This window comes from Cibotium barometz, chromosome 30, assembly GCF_041138505.1.
Source record: "Cibotium barometz isolate CiBa-2024 chromosome 30, ASM4113850v1, whole genome shotgun sequence".
In the NCBI taxonomy this organism is placed as follows: Eukaryota; Viridiplantae; Streptophyta; class Polypodiopsida; order Cyatheales; family Cibotiaceae; genus Cibotium; species Cibotium barometz.
In genome coordinates this window covers 23,568,524-23,586,165 of record NC_141075.1, presented here as the reverse complement: position 1 = coordinate 23,586,165, position 17,642 = coordinate 23,568,524, and the positions used below count along the sequence as shown (strand labels likewise).

Genomic DNA, 17,642 nt, shown 5'->3' with positions numbered 1-17,642 from the left:
TATCTAGGACTCGTGCAAGCTTCTATATTTTCTCTATATCGTTTGAGGCCCATCCCACAAAATGACACCAGTTTATTCATCTTGTATTTTAGATTAGGTGTAAGAACCAAAATGAGACCCCTGAACAGCATCTTCATGAATGCTACATGTACATGTACCAACTAATGATCCCATAATCAAATTTATGCATTACAATTGGCTGACTGAAACCTTAGACCGTTCCTCAATGACTGCCCATCATATTCATGAACATTTTTTAAGTATTTGCATTTCCTTTTTATTTACAACATAGTACAATCATACAACATAACATTCAAAAAGTGCCCCTTGTTGAAGAATCATGCACACACAATTTCTTACAGTTCCAACATGAGTGCTAAGTGGTGAAAGCAAAGCCACAGATGCAGGCCTGAATGTTACCGTTGGATGTAGCCTTCAACAAATCGGTCTTCTTCCACCATAAGAGTCACTCTCATGTGTACAAGAACCCCTTGTGATGAACTTCGTCGATTCGGGGCAAGCCGTGTAGTTTTAAGAGCCTCGTCCTCTAGGCTGGTACGCTGTCTGCATTCCCAACAGCTGCTGCAACAGACCTCCGTGGGTCAAAATCATTCACTCTACCTTCAGGTAAAGGTGGTAGTCCTGGCATATGACCTGTTCCATCTAGAGGTAGAATGTCGTAGACAGACGAAAAGGGGTTATGGGGATCAAAGAGTAGTGGGTTTTGCATTGCATCCCCTTCCTTTGTTACCCTGACAGGATTTTCAGAGTCTGATGAAGGCAAGCATGAAGCGTTTGTATCATCCAGTTTCCCAGCTCCAAACATTTGCTTGTGCTTGCGCAAGGTTTCCATCTCTTGTCCAGTAGGAACAAATGTTCGCACCCTAAACTTTGTTGGGACTTCTGGGCTTTCATTGCTGTACAAAACATAGTCATGATACGTGGGAGCAAACTGTAGCAGCAGCCAAACTGTCAAAGTCTCTCTCTCTCTCTCTCTCTCTCTCTCTCTCAGCGATACAAGCATGGCCAGAAAGCAGCACCAAGTAAGAGCAATCAAAATTATATACTCCACACACTTCACAAGAATCCACCTATTCTGTTACATCCTGAACTGGGCTCAGGCCAGTGTTAACCAGGGGTCAAGGACCGACACAGTTAAGGGCCTATGCTAACCCAAGATTAGGGTTAGGGCTTAGCTGGGCATAAGGGCTTATAGGACCCGCCCAAGGGACTAAGGGCTAGCAAGGATGAGGTCTGGATTGGCCTAGGGTCAGCCTTAAGCTATTATGAATTAAGGAAGAGGCATCTACCAGAGCACTGTGGACCTCGTGGCAAGGAATAGCTTAAGGCAGGCATGCGGTCTGGTGGTATGGGACACCACGGTGTGTTGTCGGGTCTAGCTGACTCACAGCACTAGACCTCACGCTTGGGGGTGGTTCTGGAATGGGACGTGTGGCTATATGTGGACCTTACACCTTTCCCACTTACAAAACCCATATAGGGAAAAGCATTTACCTGATGAACGGTATCATAGTAGACATCGTTGAAATTCAATGCATGAGTGATACTGTCCGCCAGACCTCCAGAAGAGCCAATGTTGGCCTCTGCATATTCTTTATATGGGAATGCATGAAGGTGTCCAACAGCAGCCATTGCCATTTCCACGCAAATGATAAAATTCTGAACATCTGCAGCATCATCAGAATTCTTTATGAAGCCGGACTTTGCAGCCAGGAAGACAAGAACCCCCTGTGTGACAACAATGAAGCTTTAGCATTGAGATGATAGAATGCTGCCTTATTACCAACCCAGAAAAAAGCCTACCTGCCAGTATGTAAGGAAGACCACCGACTTGATAATGATGAACTTGGGCACCGGTTTGAATGGCCGGAGAAGGTCTTTGCAGGCGATATAAAATAACACCAAAGCATACAAGGCAAGCGAGTAGGAAATGGTGTAGATAATTGTGACATAGAGGTAGCCCTGCTTGGCACTGAAATTCCCATCCTCGTATTTCTTTTTTGAGTATAAAAAGAATGTGACTGCCACCAAAACCGGCTTCAATATAACAAACTGCAGCCCCCCCTGCTTGCAACGCCTTATAAAACGGCTGCACATCCACAATCCCTGTCAGCCTTTACACAAAAGCTACTCCACAACTTGGTCATAGATAAGTATCATCGTACACTGGCATGTTGAACAACAGGATTATACACCCCAGTCTTTGAGAACAAAAAAGATATATATACCCATCAAGAGGAATAGCGGGTAGACAGCACGTCATCAAGTGCCACGACGGTTTAAGTAGCCGTCCACTCAAGCTTGTCACCACTGCTCCAGGTCCCCCAACCCAAGCAAGGCACAAGGACAAAAAGTTGTATATTACCCAAGCTTCATATCTGCACAAGAACCACTGGTAACATTCATCTAAAAGAAGCAACCACAGGCAAAACCTGCAAATAAGATGGTTAAAGACAAAGAATACATACATGATGGTTAAAGACAAAGAATACATACATGTCACGTATAGAGCTGAAGTAGATGGATTTATCTCTCATTACGAGGGAGAAAACAGACATCATTGCATAAACCTGCAAGGAAACACCGGAGGTATGGCTGCGTGGCTTAAGAAATTTGTTTGCAAAGATACCACTATGCAGATTACAGAACAAAAAAATATGGCTTATTGGCAATGGTTTTATGTAAAGTGTTCACTCATCATGATAAAGAACTTGTGTTTATGAACTTGATAAATTTCTGATGCATGAGAGATGTTGAGGATACCTTCTTGCACAAAGGCCAGTCAAACCATCTTTTAAGACAAAGCTTAGCTTTTTCATGAAAAAAAACATGTTGCAAATAGAGATGGAAAAACTCATGAGATAGGTGCAATCGAGATGGAAAAACTGGGATCAGATGAGATAGGCTCTCAAAACCTGCCCAACTTCTGTTTTGAGCACTCGTCCGCAGCACTAGGCTCCCATACTTCCGCAGACTACCCCTCTGAGGTGATGGATTAGACCAAGGTCAAGGTCTTGCTTGGGTCATGATAAGTCACTTACAAGCCCTCAACTCACTTATATAGGCCTGGGGATCCAATGATAGCATAAAAGCACACTTACTAACATTTATAGGATTTCGCACTATCTTACACCCACAAGTGCCCATGAATCACTTATAACCTATGCGTGCCCACTCTAGGACCGCCGTAGACATAAACTTAGGCTCAAAGAATCGACCCATACGGCAATAACATTCTCCCACCTTTATGCTACACCCCCCTCTCGACCAACGCATAATGTACTAGACATAAAATCAGGGAATTGTCTCTTAAGAGACTCGACAATTTCCCAAGAACTATCGTCTTCAATACAACCCACATCTCAAAATACTCTTATTCTTAAGGGATGTTTCATGGGAGTCCAAGACTTATGCTCCCTATGGCTTGGACTCATGTGAGCCACAAAATTACCACCATACCTGGAGCCCCACTGAAATGCTAGCATAAAGCCATAACCGCTATCAAAGAATGCTTACCTCCAAGTGTACCATGCACTAAAACAGAAATGTGCCCAATCTCCTCCATGATCACTCTGTACCAGTGAAGGATTATCACCAGTTCCCACAAAAGCTGAATATCAGCATGGAACTCAGCTCGTAGTTTGACTATCTACCCCTCAAAGTAAGTTTTCTCCAACACCCCCTCTACCATGTTCCATCGAATCTCCATATGAGCCCTTGACCCGCGAGGATAGTTGTCACCATTTGGCCACCCAATTGATCCACCCGTGCTTTCTCATCATGTATGTACATTGGACTGGTGTCCATGGCAGTTGAATATGCCGGGGATTGATGCCACTCATGTGATACTGTGGACTTGGCTTTCCGTTGGAACTTGTGCCTCTGTGTACATGCCCGGAAATGCCTAGTGGATTGGTGTTCCATTGGGTCTGGTACCTCATGTACTTGCCTGGAGCACGTCTATTTTGGTCTAGTCTCATGAACGGGGATTGTCCATACAAAGGCTGCATTACATAGCATCTTTATGTGCTTGCTTGCAATTGAAATTGCATGCTGTTTTCATGCTTGCTTGACCAATGTGTAGTTCCGAGTAAGGGACGCCCGTCCACGAACCGTGCGTGTGAAACTGTTTGCTGACATGGTTATGTGGCATGTGACAAGTGGTAAGTATTGGTCATAAACCTAGCATTAGGAGTTAACACTAATTTATAAGTGAGTGTGTACACACTTCATTAAGTTTTGGGCGACTCACTTATAAATTATGACCAGCCTGGTGTTCACACACACTGATGTTTCGAGGTGGCAAAACCCAATGTCCACTACCTAGACCTTATTCCCTTTGTACAAAGGGAGTAACTAGCCATGTGTCCTTTCTAGCTTGCTCCACAAAGCACCTGCCTGCCACCTAGAGTGGACAACTCACCACGTCACTCTTCCTTCTCTCTCTAGAAGAAAACGCCTCCTTCATGAGGCCATTTGAGCTGTATTTTCTGCACTCTCCTTCCCAACTCTATATCCAAGCTTGCTAAGGTGTTTCCCAAGCTTCCAAGAGTGTTTCTGGGTGCTAATCACTCTCCTACACACTCCCAATGACTGAAATTCAGCAAAACAGCTCTCATTCTTGCTATAATTTTTGATATTTTTGCTGAAAACCCTAATTTCAGTCCTCCTTTCTCAAGTTGAACCATAGGGAAAGCTTTCCCAGGGTTCCCTTCATCCTCTTGAAGGCTTTTGTCGCGAAGAATTGCAACAAATCGAAGATTTCAACACTCCAAGCACTTCCATCGCGAAGACTTCCGTTGTCATTGACTTTACTTGCAATTAGTAAGCTTTTATGCTTAAATATGGAAGCAAGTAGCAGAGGGAGGAACCGGATCACAAGATCACATACCCTGTGTAGTGTTCTCTTGTCCTACATGCTCTCTTGCAGATTGTTGCTACCATGTGTTTGTGGAACAATAGAGAGCAGATGGTAGGAAACGTGGGCACACTTGAGAGAGTAGTGTGAGTTGCAAGTCTACACCGACAACCACTTGTTTGCAATACTGTATTCATATGCATTGGTATGGAAATCTGATCAGAAATACCCATGACACTATGTACTTGATTCTCCCAAGCTCAATATACTTTATTTGAGGGAGAGACAGGCCGTTTCGGCTCATTGTGTGTCTCTTGTCAATTCAGCAAATTACTTCTTGTATTGAGTATGTGTTCATCAAATCTTAGTGTATATAAGTGTATTGATTAGCATTGTGTTCAATCAAGTTACATTGGTATCAGAGCATACGGTTCTCTCAGAATACGCAGCGGAGATGATGACCAGATCTAGAAACACGAGCAAAAACGCAGGCAGAAAAACAGCACAAGAGAAAGAGAGATGTAGGCGTGTAACTCTGCTCTAATATACACAAGAAGATCCCGAATATGATACAAATATGGTGTGGGGGCTGGGGGCCTATATATATGCCCCTGGGAGAGCAGTCGGCCAGCATAGGAAGTGCCCACGACTGCTGAAAAATGTCCACGACTGCATAAATGCAGTTGGCCAGCAAAAAAATGCCCACGACTGAGTAACTCCAGTCGGCCAACACTGGAGTGCTCCTGGCATCCTCTGGCAACCCTCCCAAGCCACAGAAAAAATGGGAAAAATAGGGGAAAAATACCGAGTGTGGGGAAAAATGATAAAACACCTCATAAGAGCGGGCACACGCACAACGAAGGCCCTGGTGTATAAAACTGGACAGGAGATGACTTCTAACACCCCCTCTCAGCTCCTGGCTGTGAAACCAACCACTGGGAGCTGGGGTGCCGCCTGAGCAAATCCTGAGAGAGCAACTTCGTGAAGAGGTCCACCGTACTGTCCTCCATCGAACAGAACTCTAGCAAGATGTCATCAGCAACGATTTGTTCACGAACAAAGTGCCTCTGGATGACCATGGGTTCCTCCGGTGGAAGCCCAAACCTGCAATGTAACCTCCTGCTGCTCCGTAAAACTGCTCTTGGGCCATAAGTAGATCCTCGTGTCCGGATCTCCTCCCCAAACCGAGTCACTCCAACCGTGGAGTCGGACTCCATCCAACAATCCCCCTCCTGTGTACAAGAGTCCATGATCCTTCGCATGCCGCAGAAACCACAGGAAACGCAATCGTGCCTCCCAAAGAGACATCTGCAACCATGAGCTCAACCGCCTCATCAGGAAGCTCCCGTCCAATCTGGTGTCCATCAACCAGATCAATGAACCATACAGCTTCTGAGTCAAAGAGACATCACACTGCTCACAAGGATCAACACCTGTTATGGTGCACAAGCAAGTCCTGGAAACCTGATGAAACCTGTCAACCACCCCCTCTAAATCCGGAACCACAAAGCCTGGAGAAACCACCTCCTTCTGCAAGTAAGCACTTGCCACCTGCCTGGCTTTCCGAAAGGTCCCCGTGGAAAGAACATCCTCAACTACTGGAAGTTCTATGTCCCGAACACTACGAGACATCAGAGCATAAGTGACCTGTTCAGCTTCCTCTGACTCACTAACACAAGAACTACCAACATCAGTACTGGAAAGTTCCTGCCAACTGCTGCCGTCTACTGGCAAGCTATCCACCACCTGGTCTCGGAAAGCCCGCACCTGCAGCATATCCACACTTGAGTAGCCATTACCAGACTGCCACTCAACACAATCCTGACGACCTGGGAGAGAGAGTGCTGAAAGCCTGTAAACTCCATTCTCCACTGCGCCTTCCCAAACCACTTGGCCGGTTGCTTTGTCTCGGAGAGCAACAAAATGCTCATCAAACTCCACCCGTACGCCAGTCTTGCAAACCTAATGCACTGACAACAGATGAAAACCAAGTGCCGGAACATACAACACCTGGGAGGAATGCTTCCCACCTCTGCCATAGGGAACTATCTCCATCCTACCCTCACTGTGAACTGGGATAGTGGACGTATCCCCAGTAAGAATATGACCAGAAAGCCTGCAGAGATCCTGTAAACCGGAACGGGAAGGAGTCATGTGCCTGGAAGCACCACTATCGAGAATCCACTCCCGAGTATCCGTTGCGGAGAGTCCTCCAATCTCCTCCCTGCCTGAAGAAAATGAAGCATCGGTGTCCATCACCTCCAAGTGCACAAAAGCCGGAGTCTTCATGATTACTGCTGAGGAGTCTTCACCCTTCTCGGTCTTCCGCTTGGGACATTGCCTCCAGTAGTGGCCTTTCTCGCCACAATCATTACAGGTCCTCTCTGCCTTCAGTTTCTCACGGTCAGCGTCGGACTTCTTCTCAGAAGACTTCTCCGATGAAACCTTCCCTTTGCCCGAGTTACGGCCTTTCGACCGTTGGCCAGTTAAGGCCTCCGAACCTCCACCCTGAGGAGGGTTCGTGAATCGGCCTCAGTAGTAGAAAGTGCTACTATCCTCTGGAGTCTAGAGCACCAAGAAACAGCACCACCTGCAAGAGTATAGATGTACCCACCAGTAGACTTGCGGGTATCAGAATCACCTGCCATGTCTGAATCACAATAACCCTGCACCTCAAGTGGACCTTTACCATACATAAGACATTTCTTCTGTGTCCCCTTCAAGTACCTCAAAATAGACTTTATAGCATCCCAATGTGCTTTGCCCGGGTTGGACATAAAACGACTGACTACTCCCACTGAATGAGCAATGTCTGGCCGTGTAGCAACCATAGCATACATAAGAGATCCACAAGCAGAAGCATAAGGGATCCCACGCATAGCACTGGCTGCATCATCATCTTTTGGGCAATCATCCTTGGATAGTTTAACATAGGGCTGCAATGGAGCACCCAAAGGCTTAGAATCAGCCATGTTAAATCTATCAAGGACTTTCTGGATATACTTCTCCTGCGAGAGGAAAAGCAACTTCTGTGCTCTGTCCCGTCTAATCCGAAGACCCAAAATATGTTCAGCTAAACCCAAGTCCTTCATAGCAAAAGCTGACTTCAGCTGGAGCCTGGTCCTTAAGAGCTTCCAAAACGCTCTTATTCTTCCCGGCAAGAAGCATGTCATCAACATACAGCACAAGTATCACTGGGCTGCCATCTGCATCAGTTTTAGTATACAAGCAATGATCTGCATGGCTACGATTAAACTTCTGGTTAAGCATGAAAGCATCAAACTTTTTGTACCACTGCCTCGGGGCTTGTTTCAGCCCATAGAGACTACGCTTCAGCTTACAAACCAGATGTTCTTTGCCAGGAATGACAAAGCCTTCAGGCTGCTTCATATACAGCTCTTCATCTAAATCACCATGTAAGAAAGCTGTCTTTACATCCATCTGATACAGTTCTAAATCCAAAACAGCAGTGAGAGCAAACAAAACACGAAGGGTGGTCATTTTGACCACAAGAGAGAAGACCTCCTGAAAATCAATCCCTTCCTTCTGAGCATAGCCCTTAGCAACAAGGCGGGCTTTATACTTAGGCTGGCCGTCAACTGTCTTGACTTTGTACACCCACTTGTTAGGAATAGCCTTCCTTCCTTTGGGCAACTCAACCAAGTCCCAAGTGTCATTTGCATGTAGAGACTTAATCTCCTCCTGCATAGCATGCTCCCACTTGTTTCGGAGTTCACAAGACTTAGCCTCTTTGAAAGTAAGAGGCTCACCCTCATCTGTAAGCAAAACATGTTGCAAAGAGGGATCAAAACGCTGAGGTTCCCTCCGAAAACGAGTAGACCTCCGTACCCAATGATCATTGGCTGGTTGGGGGTCAATATCGGGAGGAATCATAATTTCAGCATCAAAAGGCTGTGGGTTTTCACGAACAGCCTGATTTTCAGCATATAGGGGTTGCTGCCCTACACCTCCAGGAGCATGAAGCGGCTGTCCAACCTCTTCTGGCTCAAATATCACGGACTCATTATGTTCAGCCCTTTGTGAAGCATCCTGGGGCTCATTTTCAGCATCAATGGGTGGCTGCCCTTGCTGAAATTTGACCTTTTTCTGATCACCATGAGAGGCACAAACATTACGGAGCAGCTTTGCCTCATAAAATACAACATCCCGGCTGCGAACCACTTTGTTGGTTGATGGCAACCACACACGGTAGCCCATCTCACCTTCATCACCGTAGCCAACGAAGGTGCCCTTCTCGGACTTAGCATCAAGCTTGTTCCGGTCTTCCTTGCGGATATGCACATATGCATCACAACCAAAGATGCGTAAGTGGTCATATGAGGACGGTTTGCCAGACCAAACCTCCTCAGGGATTCCACCTTTCAAAGCTGTGTGTGGAGATCGATTGCAAACATGAACTGCAGTTTTCAAGGCTTCTCCCCAAAAATCCTGAGAGAGATTAGCTGTGGACAGCATGCATCGAATTCTTTCACACAGTGTACGATTATACCTTTCAGCCACACCATTTGAAGAGGGGCTATAAGGGGGTGTAAGTTCCCTCTTAATGCCATTATCATCACAAAATTTCTGAAATTTAGTACTAACAAACTCACCCCCATTGTCAGTGCGTAAGCATTTAATCTTCACTCCAGTTTGAGTATGAACAAATGCATAAAACTTTTGAAAAGCAGCAAAAGCATCATCCTTAGATTTCAACAAAGTGATCCATACTTTTCGTGAGTGATCATCCACAAAAGACACAAAGTACTTTGAACCACCTTTAGATTTAATGGGCATGCTGCATACGTCAGAGTGGACCAAGTCCAACTTTTCAGCCTTGCGAGAGGCACGAGAGGAGTAAGAACTCCTATTCTATTTCCCATACAAGCAATCATTACAAAAATCAAGCTTGCTTCCTTTTGCATCAAACTTGTTCAAGGAGGACAAAATGGAGAGACCCTTTTGGCTCATGTGGCCAAGTCTCTTATGCCAAAGCTCCATGTGGGAGCGTACCTCTGCAAAAGCAATAAACTTACCAGACAAAGCCTGACCATGAAGGCTATATAATGTTCCTTTCTTGCATCCTTTTGAAATCAGCCTTGTGCCTTTGGTCAATTTCCATGTGCCATTTCCAAATATGGCCGTGTATCCCAAGGCATCAAGCTGGCCCACAGACAGGAGACTGGTTTTCAAACCAGGCACATACCTCACATTTGGCAGCACAAACTCACTACCATCCTGCAAAGTCAAATTCACGGTGCCCATGCCTTCAATATTGCAAGCATGATCATTCCCCAAGAACACCTTTCCTCGGGAACCTGCAGTGAAAGTTGCAAAACACTCCTTGATAGGAGTTACATGAAAAGAGGCACCCGTGTCAATAATCCAAGTCTGTGAAAGCACATCAGATTCATACATCAAGGCGTGAATAACATCTGGTTCTGAGACATGCAAGTTATGAACATCACGAGCATTAGCAGAAAAAACACATAGCACATCATCTGAGTCAGACAGTTCCTCTATGACAACACCAGAGGCCACATTGGCCTTGCTCTTGTCCTTTTCGAACTCTTCTGCTTTGCTGGAATTACTCTCTTTTTCCTTCTTTTTGTCATTTCAATGACTGGATTTCTTCTTCCGGTCTTGCTCCATCTTGTAAAACTTGCAATCTGGCTTCTTGTGGCCTTTACGACCACACTGGTAGCATGTAACATCAGACTGCTGGCCCTTGCTCTTGCTTCTACCCTTTGAATTGGTAGTAGTATTTCCCCGCTTGGTCGTCCTCCCTCGTGAGACATTTGCAGAACCGCTAGTCTCTGAGGTCTTCCTCCGGATATCTTCATTGAGAATAGCACCCCTGACTCCATCAAAAGTTAGGTTGGGATTTGTCCCAAGTGACACCACAAGTGTCTCCCAAGAGTCAGGCAAAGTAGTGAGCAAAAAGATAGCTTTCAACTTATCATCAAAAACAGGCAATCCAGAATCCTGCATCTGATTAAGCACCCCTGTGAAAGCAGTAATATGCTCTACTGCATTCTTAGAATCATCAAGTTGCATATTCATGAGTTTCCTGATGAGATGTACCTGGTTCACTGGCGTGGTGATCTCATAGGTGCTTCTCAGCTTCTCCCAGACGGCATAGGCTGTTGTCAGCCCTTTGAGGTCAACAAGAACCTCATCAGCAACAGCCATCTGGAGATAGGCAACGGCCTTTCTGTTCAGGATTCCCCATTCATCATCTGTCATAGCAGCGGGTTTGAACTGCTCAAGTGCAATATCACATTCCCGCAGATAGAGGATATTCTGAATCCTCACCTTCCAAAGATCAAACCCAGTGCCTGCAAACTTCTTAATCTCTAGTAGACCCTTAAGATCACTTGTAGACGCCATGACTTATCAAACTGACACTTCAGAAAGTAAGCAATAGCAAGATGTTATGTACCAGATATGGGTTGACAGTAGGATGCTCGTAGATTGATGAAACAACTTCAAGTGAAGAAGACGGCGGAAGAGAATCACCGGATGTCGTGTAAACCCGAGGGGCAGTATGTTGCTGTCTTTGGGGGCTGCTCGAAGTTCCTGGCTGCTGGAGGCAGCGTCGGCTGTCGCTAGTGGCCGTGGGGCTGCTGGCTGCAGCCCGGACTGCTTGCTGGTGGCCGTGGGGCTGCTGGCTGCAGCCCTAGCTGCTGCTGGTGGTCGTGGGGCTGCTGGCAGCAGCGTTGGCTGCTGCTGATGGCAGCCGTACAGGAGGCAGCCGTACAGAAGGGAGAGGACAAAACAGCAAACAGATTGCAGCAGCACAGCAGCAGAAACGCAGCAAAGGGGGCAGCAGGGATGAGTAAAACGCAGCAGAAGGGCAGCGTAGAGTGGAGCAGAAAACGCAGGAGAGAGGAAGAGCAAGAAAAAACTCAAAACAGGCTCCTGCGTTTAAAAAAAACAGAGCAGCACTCTAAAAAAAAAACGCACCAGATTGATGATAGAAGGGAGGTGTTTGACGCGAAAAACGCAGACGATCCCGTAGTCAAGTGGTGGAAGACACCTCTAACTCCATAGCTTCTGCATACAGCTTCCCTCCATAGCTCTGATACCAGTTGTTGGAAGAGAATGACTCAAACACAAGAGCTTGCAGCCAAGGAAGTGCAGAGGAGATAGAGAAGAGTGAGAGAGAGAGAGAGAGCTCACACAATGCTCAAGAATATCTTGATTGTCTTGATGAGGCTCAAGGGAGACCTCGTATTTATAGTGATACAAGGGTAAAGTTAGGGTTAGGTCTAATATGGGCGGGCGCCCAACTTATGGGGCGCCCGACGGACCAAATACAAAGAATGCCGTTACAAGGCCCAAATGGGGGCCAAATGTACAAGTAAATATATGGCCGCGAAGCTCTCGAAAAGAGCTACGTGATGATCAAGGTCCGGAGGCGAAACTGGGACTTTATACCCAACAGTATCTTGGTCACACCTTACACCAACTAATCGCAGCCGCGACTGCCACCGAGCAATTGGAACTCAAATTGAGTCGTCCAATAAGGCTAAACCCTCATTTCAAGGCAAAGAGAGGGCTATCCAAAACCTGCAAAATAATGAACAGCCACCTAAAAAGGACCAAAACCAAGATAAAAATGGTCCGAAGGCTGAAAATAACACTACCAAGAAGCATCCCTTCAAAGTAAGAGACTCTGGTCTCACTCAGGAGTAGAAAAAGCAATATATGAGCGAGGGAAAATGCTTTACTTGTGGGGTAGCACCAAGCATAATGCAAAGGCATGCCCAAATAAGAAGCGTGATAATAGCGTGATAATGCAAATGCATCAAAGCCTAATGTGCATATGGTTCCGGATGTGCAAGGCAACACTTCACATGATAGCAAAGACAGGGTTGTATGTAAAGCTTGGGAATAGCTTAAGGATCAGCCCGCTTTGTTCATGTTCGATGATTGTGCAACTGAGAACTTCATATCTACACACATGGCAACTACTTTGGGTATTGAAGTGGTGGACATGGGTCCTCAAATTAAAGTAGGGGCTGCCTTTGTTGATAGAGAAGTGCAGGTCATGCCTATTATTGGCAAGTTGTGCATACACATTCAAGGCTATGTGGATCATGAGGATTTTCTTGTGGCTTTGGGACAGCTTTAGGCCAAGGAAGATCACTCTCTTCCTTTGGCTGACAGCACACAAGAGCCTGGCGGTTGGTACTTGGCTGGCAGTCGGAGGTCGGTCAGCAGCTTGCCTGAGGTGCGGCCACCCCCAATAGGCTCAACGCCATTGCCTTTGGGATTGCCCGAAGGCTCAGCAGATTTGGCAGCAAATCCTCAGCATCTTGGCTATGGACAAGGCATCGACCCGGATCATCACTTAGGGTACTGTCGCTTGGGCTACCAATGCGAGAGTGATCAGGACTTACGAGGAGGAGTGGGGAGGACTAGCCCTTCAGGTCTCCCACCATCGTATTGCAGCAGTACAAGTCACAGCCCTGGCAAATGTCTGGCAACCAAGCTGATGCCAGTGTGGAAGATTTGCAATAGCATAGTAGCCTGGCACATCTGGCGTGCTAGATGTAGCGCCTCCGCGGATAGTGGGGGAAGCTGCAGGTAGGTTCTGACCACATGCAGAAGCGACGGGAAGCCTTCTTGAGACTTTGGAGGCCTGGCCAGCAAGAGGAGAGGCATCTCTTTCCCTTTGATCATTTGTACCCCGCCCTTATATGAGGTGAGGCTGTATTTAGCCCATCGTGGTTGTACTTAGCCCTTTGTGGCTGTTTTTTTTTAACTAGTTGAAGGATCTTTTTCTCGAGGGGAAAAAAAAGGTCCACTGAACTAAATGGAAAGCTTATAGGCTCTTCCAGTTTTCACTCTATGACATGCTAACTAATCGTGGAAGACTTAATGATGAGGTTAACGCAATTAATCACATATTAACGCAAAGATGAATATAAAAAACACAATAGACAAGAGAGATAGAGATATGCCCTAATCTAATGTATATTCCATTATGCATGAATATTTACAATATTTGTTAATGATAACTTGATGATGCTCACAGTATGTTGGGTGTGGCCTTATCTTGCTTTTTCCCATCACTATCTCCAACACATGCCTAAACTCATGAATGACCCTCAGACCTAGCCCTCTATTTATAGTGTATTATGGGCTAGTTGGCCATTCTTTGGGGTTGGTTGGCTACCAACATAGTTCGGCACCTAGACAAAATACAATGAAATGGCTCTAAGTGTCCACACTTGGCTGCTCATTAGGCACCTGGACAAAATACACTGAAATGGCTAAAAAGCCTAAAAATTGGCCACGACTGAGCCACGAACATGCCCACTAAAGGGGCTAAATGGTATTGACATGTCCACGTCACACTATAGGAAGGTGTGCATGTGACATCCCCTCCTCCTTCACTTGGAGCAAGGGTGCTCATAATGCTCGTTTGCTCCAACCTGGCCTCGGTCCGCCTATAGACTCAATCTCCAACATGATGTCTCCGCCACTGCGGCCTCCTCAGGAACCACGGGGATTGAAACTCGCCCCTTTGCCTTGGATGCTTTGATGGTATGGTAGACTCACGAAAACCTCGGGAAATTGCTGCCTGAACCTCAGAAACTGATACGCAATTTGAGATGGGTTTTCCTTCCTCTATTGGTATCACCTTCAAGTCTGGTGTTGATGGGTTGTCCTTCCTCTATTGGTAAGTCTGGACTACTAATCAACACAAGTGAACCGTGCGACGACACTTCGTAGAGACGCACCATAAAGCTAGTGTTGCCTTTCTTGCTTATGAGATGTGCTTGCCCTTCTTGAACCTGCCCTAAAGTGTGTTAACTTGCAGCCTAAAGAAGACATGTGTTTTCCTCTCCTTGGGCTTGCCGAATGATGGGTGCTTTGCTCCAGATGATGACTTGAATTGATGCTTGACTTCGGAAACCCTAGGAATGACCTAGGAACTCTGATATGACCTTTAAAAATTGGCTTCTACAACAAAAATGCAAACCCTAATGCAACACCCTAGCTTTGCAAGACCTTTTGCAGCATGCTCAGATACCGATGTAACATGCTAACAAACATCAGAAGACTTCATGATGAGATTAAATTAACTCGACGATGATTATTACAAGTCATGTGGTTTTTTGGTGGGGACTGAACATCTGGAGGAAGCTACTATACTGGAGCTCAGCTTGCCTGTCTTGCCGGCCGGGTTGTTGTGGCTAACCAGTTTTTGTTGGCTACTATGTGATATTGCATCGTGTTGGGCTTCCTGCTCAGGCATTGGCCACGCCAATTTTCCCCCTTTTTTCTGTTTTGATTTTGGAAAAACACACACACACACACACACACACAAATGAAAATTAACCTGAAAAATGGGGTAAACGTATGTCTTACCGGGACCATGAAGATGATGCGCACTGTGTACCGCTGATATGTGGGTTCTGTGTAGTTGGTGAGATGCATGTAGATATGGCAGAGGGCGACGACGACCGCTCCACAAGTGCATACTGCCGCCACTCCGATTGCAAGATAAGAGGCCATCGCTGCTTCTTGTTTAGGTTGTGAGCATCCGTCCGAGCTGCGAAGAGCTACTAACAGCGCCAAGATCTCTCGAAGCTGAAGCCCACGACAAGCCGGACTGAATCACGAAATGGGCGATCGGGAGGTCCTCCGAGAAACCATTCGGTGAGCTGGAAGACAACACAGCGACGATGATCACCCGCTGAAATGCTTTTGGCTTTGTTGCCACGTCAAATCATGTTCAATTACCAGCAGTGCGGTAGAACAATTGGTGAACCGTGTGTTTGGGGTAAGGTCTCGTGATAAGTCTTACTTCTAGCTCTCATCCATAAGGACGCTCCTTGGTACAAATAAAAATCTCGCATTATCAAAAATAAAAAATAAAAAAAATCATGTTCAATTGTAGGTTAATCACTAATTGGGTTATTCTGGGAATGGGTGGGTGGTTTTTTTTTTGTTTTTTGGGATCTTTGTGCTCATGTGCGTGAGAGCTTTTTCATGCCACCATCAAAGCCAGCAAGTTTTGAACCTAGCACCTCATGCATGGGACTTCAACACCTTACCGCTAGGATGTGTCTCCATTGGCAATAGGTGGATGGTTTTAAGAGATAGTTCTTGCCGGACGTGATTGTGGTTTCAAACTCGGGTCCTCAACTTGAGAGACCAAGCGTTACGCCAATTTAGCCTAACACGAGCACCCGTGGGATCAGTTTTTTTTCGAGGTGGGTGGGTAGGTGGAATTTTATCTCTCTCTCTCTCTATCTCTTTTTGTCAAGCCTGTCTCGGGAGGAGGGGGTTCTTTTATATGTTTATGACACATTAGATGATCATAATGGTCGTTTATCAAATAGTTGTGATACATATACATCCAATGGTGATGCTTTTCCTTTTAACCTCAGTGGTACATGTGAGAAAAGTGAGGCCTATGTATGTGGGAGGAGGCATTATTTGTGGAGTTTCATTTTCTTAGCCTCTCACATGATTACGATTGGCATGGTTTCATTGGGGTTATCTCTTTTGTATGACCCAGGATGATACTTTACCAATGGTGGGTTCCATATGGTTGAGTAAATGCCAAATGGTCTTAGGTACGACCTTTGACACGAGTCCTTGATGACATTGTCCATTCATGTGAGATTTCATAACTATGGTTTTGAGGACGAAACCTCTTGGGTAGGGATAGTTTATAACAAAGCTTGAAAGAGCTTGAGTTAAATTGGGCTTAAGGCCAAGGGTTTAAGTGTATGTAATGGAACAAGAGCTAGGAAGAAGGCCAAGCATGCCCATGGAGACTTTTAAGTGGTGTGAAAAGGGCAACCATGTATATAAGTGAAAATAAGGCTAACTAGTCACTAATCACAATTACAAATTTCTCTCTAATCGTGGCTATGTTGGCTTCTCCCACTTGAGAAGAAGAGTGTGCCCTCTTCTATTGATTGCAACCATGCAAACTCCAATTCATGTGTTTCACTGTCTTTCATATTTAGCCTACTGAAACACCATTTCGTGCACTTGAGATGTGAAAAAGTTATGGAATATGAAGTTGCTCTAGATGATAGTGCATTAAATTACCAAGTATATTCCTACCAAAGGAGTATTAGATCCGGTCCTTTGGCTACTAGCACACATTAAAGCAAACACATCAAAGTGTGTTTGTTTTGGAGAGGTTTGCATTCAAGCGAGACTAGGAGCAAGGAATCCATAGAAGATGCTTAAATGGTTAACAATAGAGTTTTGAACTCTCCCACACTATCCGGTGGCTTGTTGAACATTGCCAAAGGATTATTCACGATATAACCAAATGTAGACATAAGGTGAAAAAGAGAATTAGACATCCCAAAGAACAAGGGAAGGATCAAGAACTTAACTCCATGGACGGGTCAAAAGATTCAACCGACAGTGTCCCTTTGAGCTATGAAGCTGAGTACATGCCAATTTTTACGACGATTATCAAGTGTGTGTAGCTTATACACCTTTGGTAGTTCTTAATGTGTTGGTGGGGATAGCAGCCCCTACCTCCATTTTCACTGATAATAGCCAGAGTGTATTAGCCTTATGGAGGAACCTAGTGTTTCATGCTTACATAAATCACATTAAGGTGTATTATCATTATGTCAATGAGACACTCACTTGCATGAGAGATTAGCCTAGCTTATATCTCTGCACATGATAATTTGGCATATATGTTCATAAAAGCTCTACGTTCAAAGGTTTTCTTAAAGCTTTGGGCTTTTTGTCATTTGGCGATGCACAT

At 45.5% G+C, this 17,642-nt stretch overlaps 1 protein-coding gene across 1 annotated transcript; it reads right to left on the bottom strand.

Moving 5' to 3' along the window:
• Positions 1–218: 218 nt before the first annotated feature.
• On the bottom strand, positions 219–15,631 carry LOC147621293 (uncharacterized). Its single transcript, XM_086823995.1, is given in 7 exon segments — positions 219–562; positions 565–952; positions 1,516–1,749; positions 1,825–2,110; positions 2,250–2,399; positions 2,518–2,591; positions 15,263–15,631. Coding segments are annotated over 7 exon segments (1,425 nt in total). The 5' UTR covers positions 15,410–15,631; the 3' UTR covers positions 219–416.
• Positions 15,632–17,642: the final 2,011 nt, after the last annotated feature.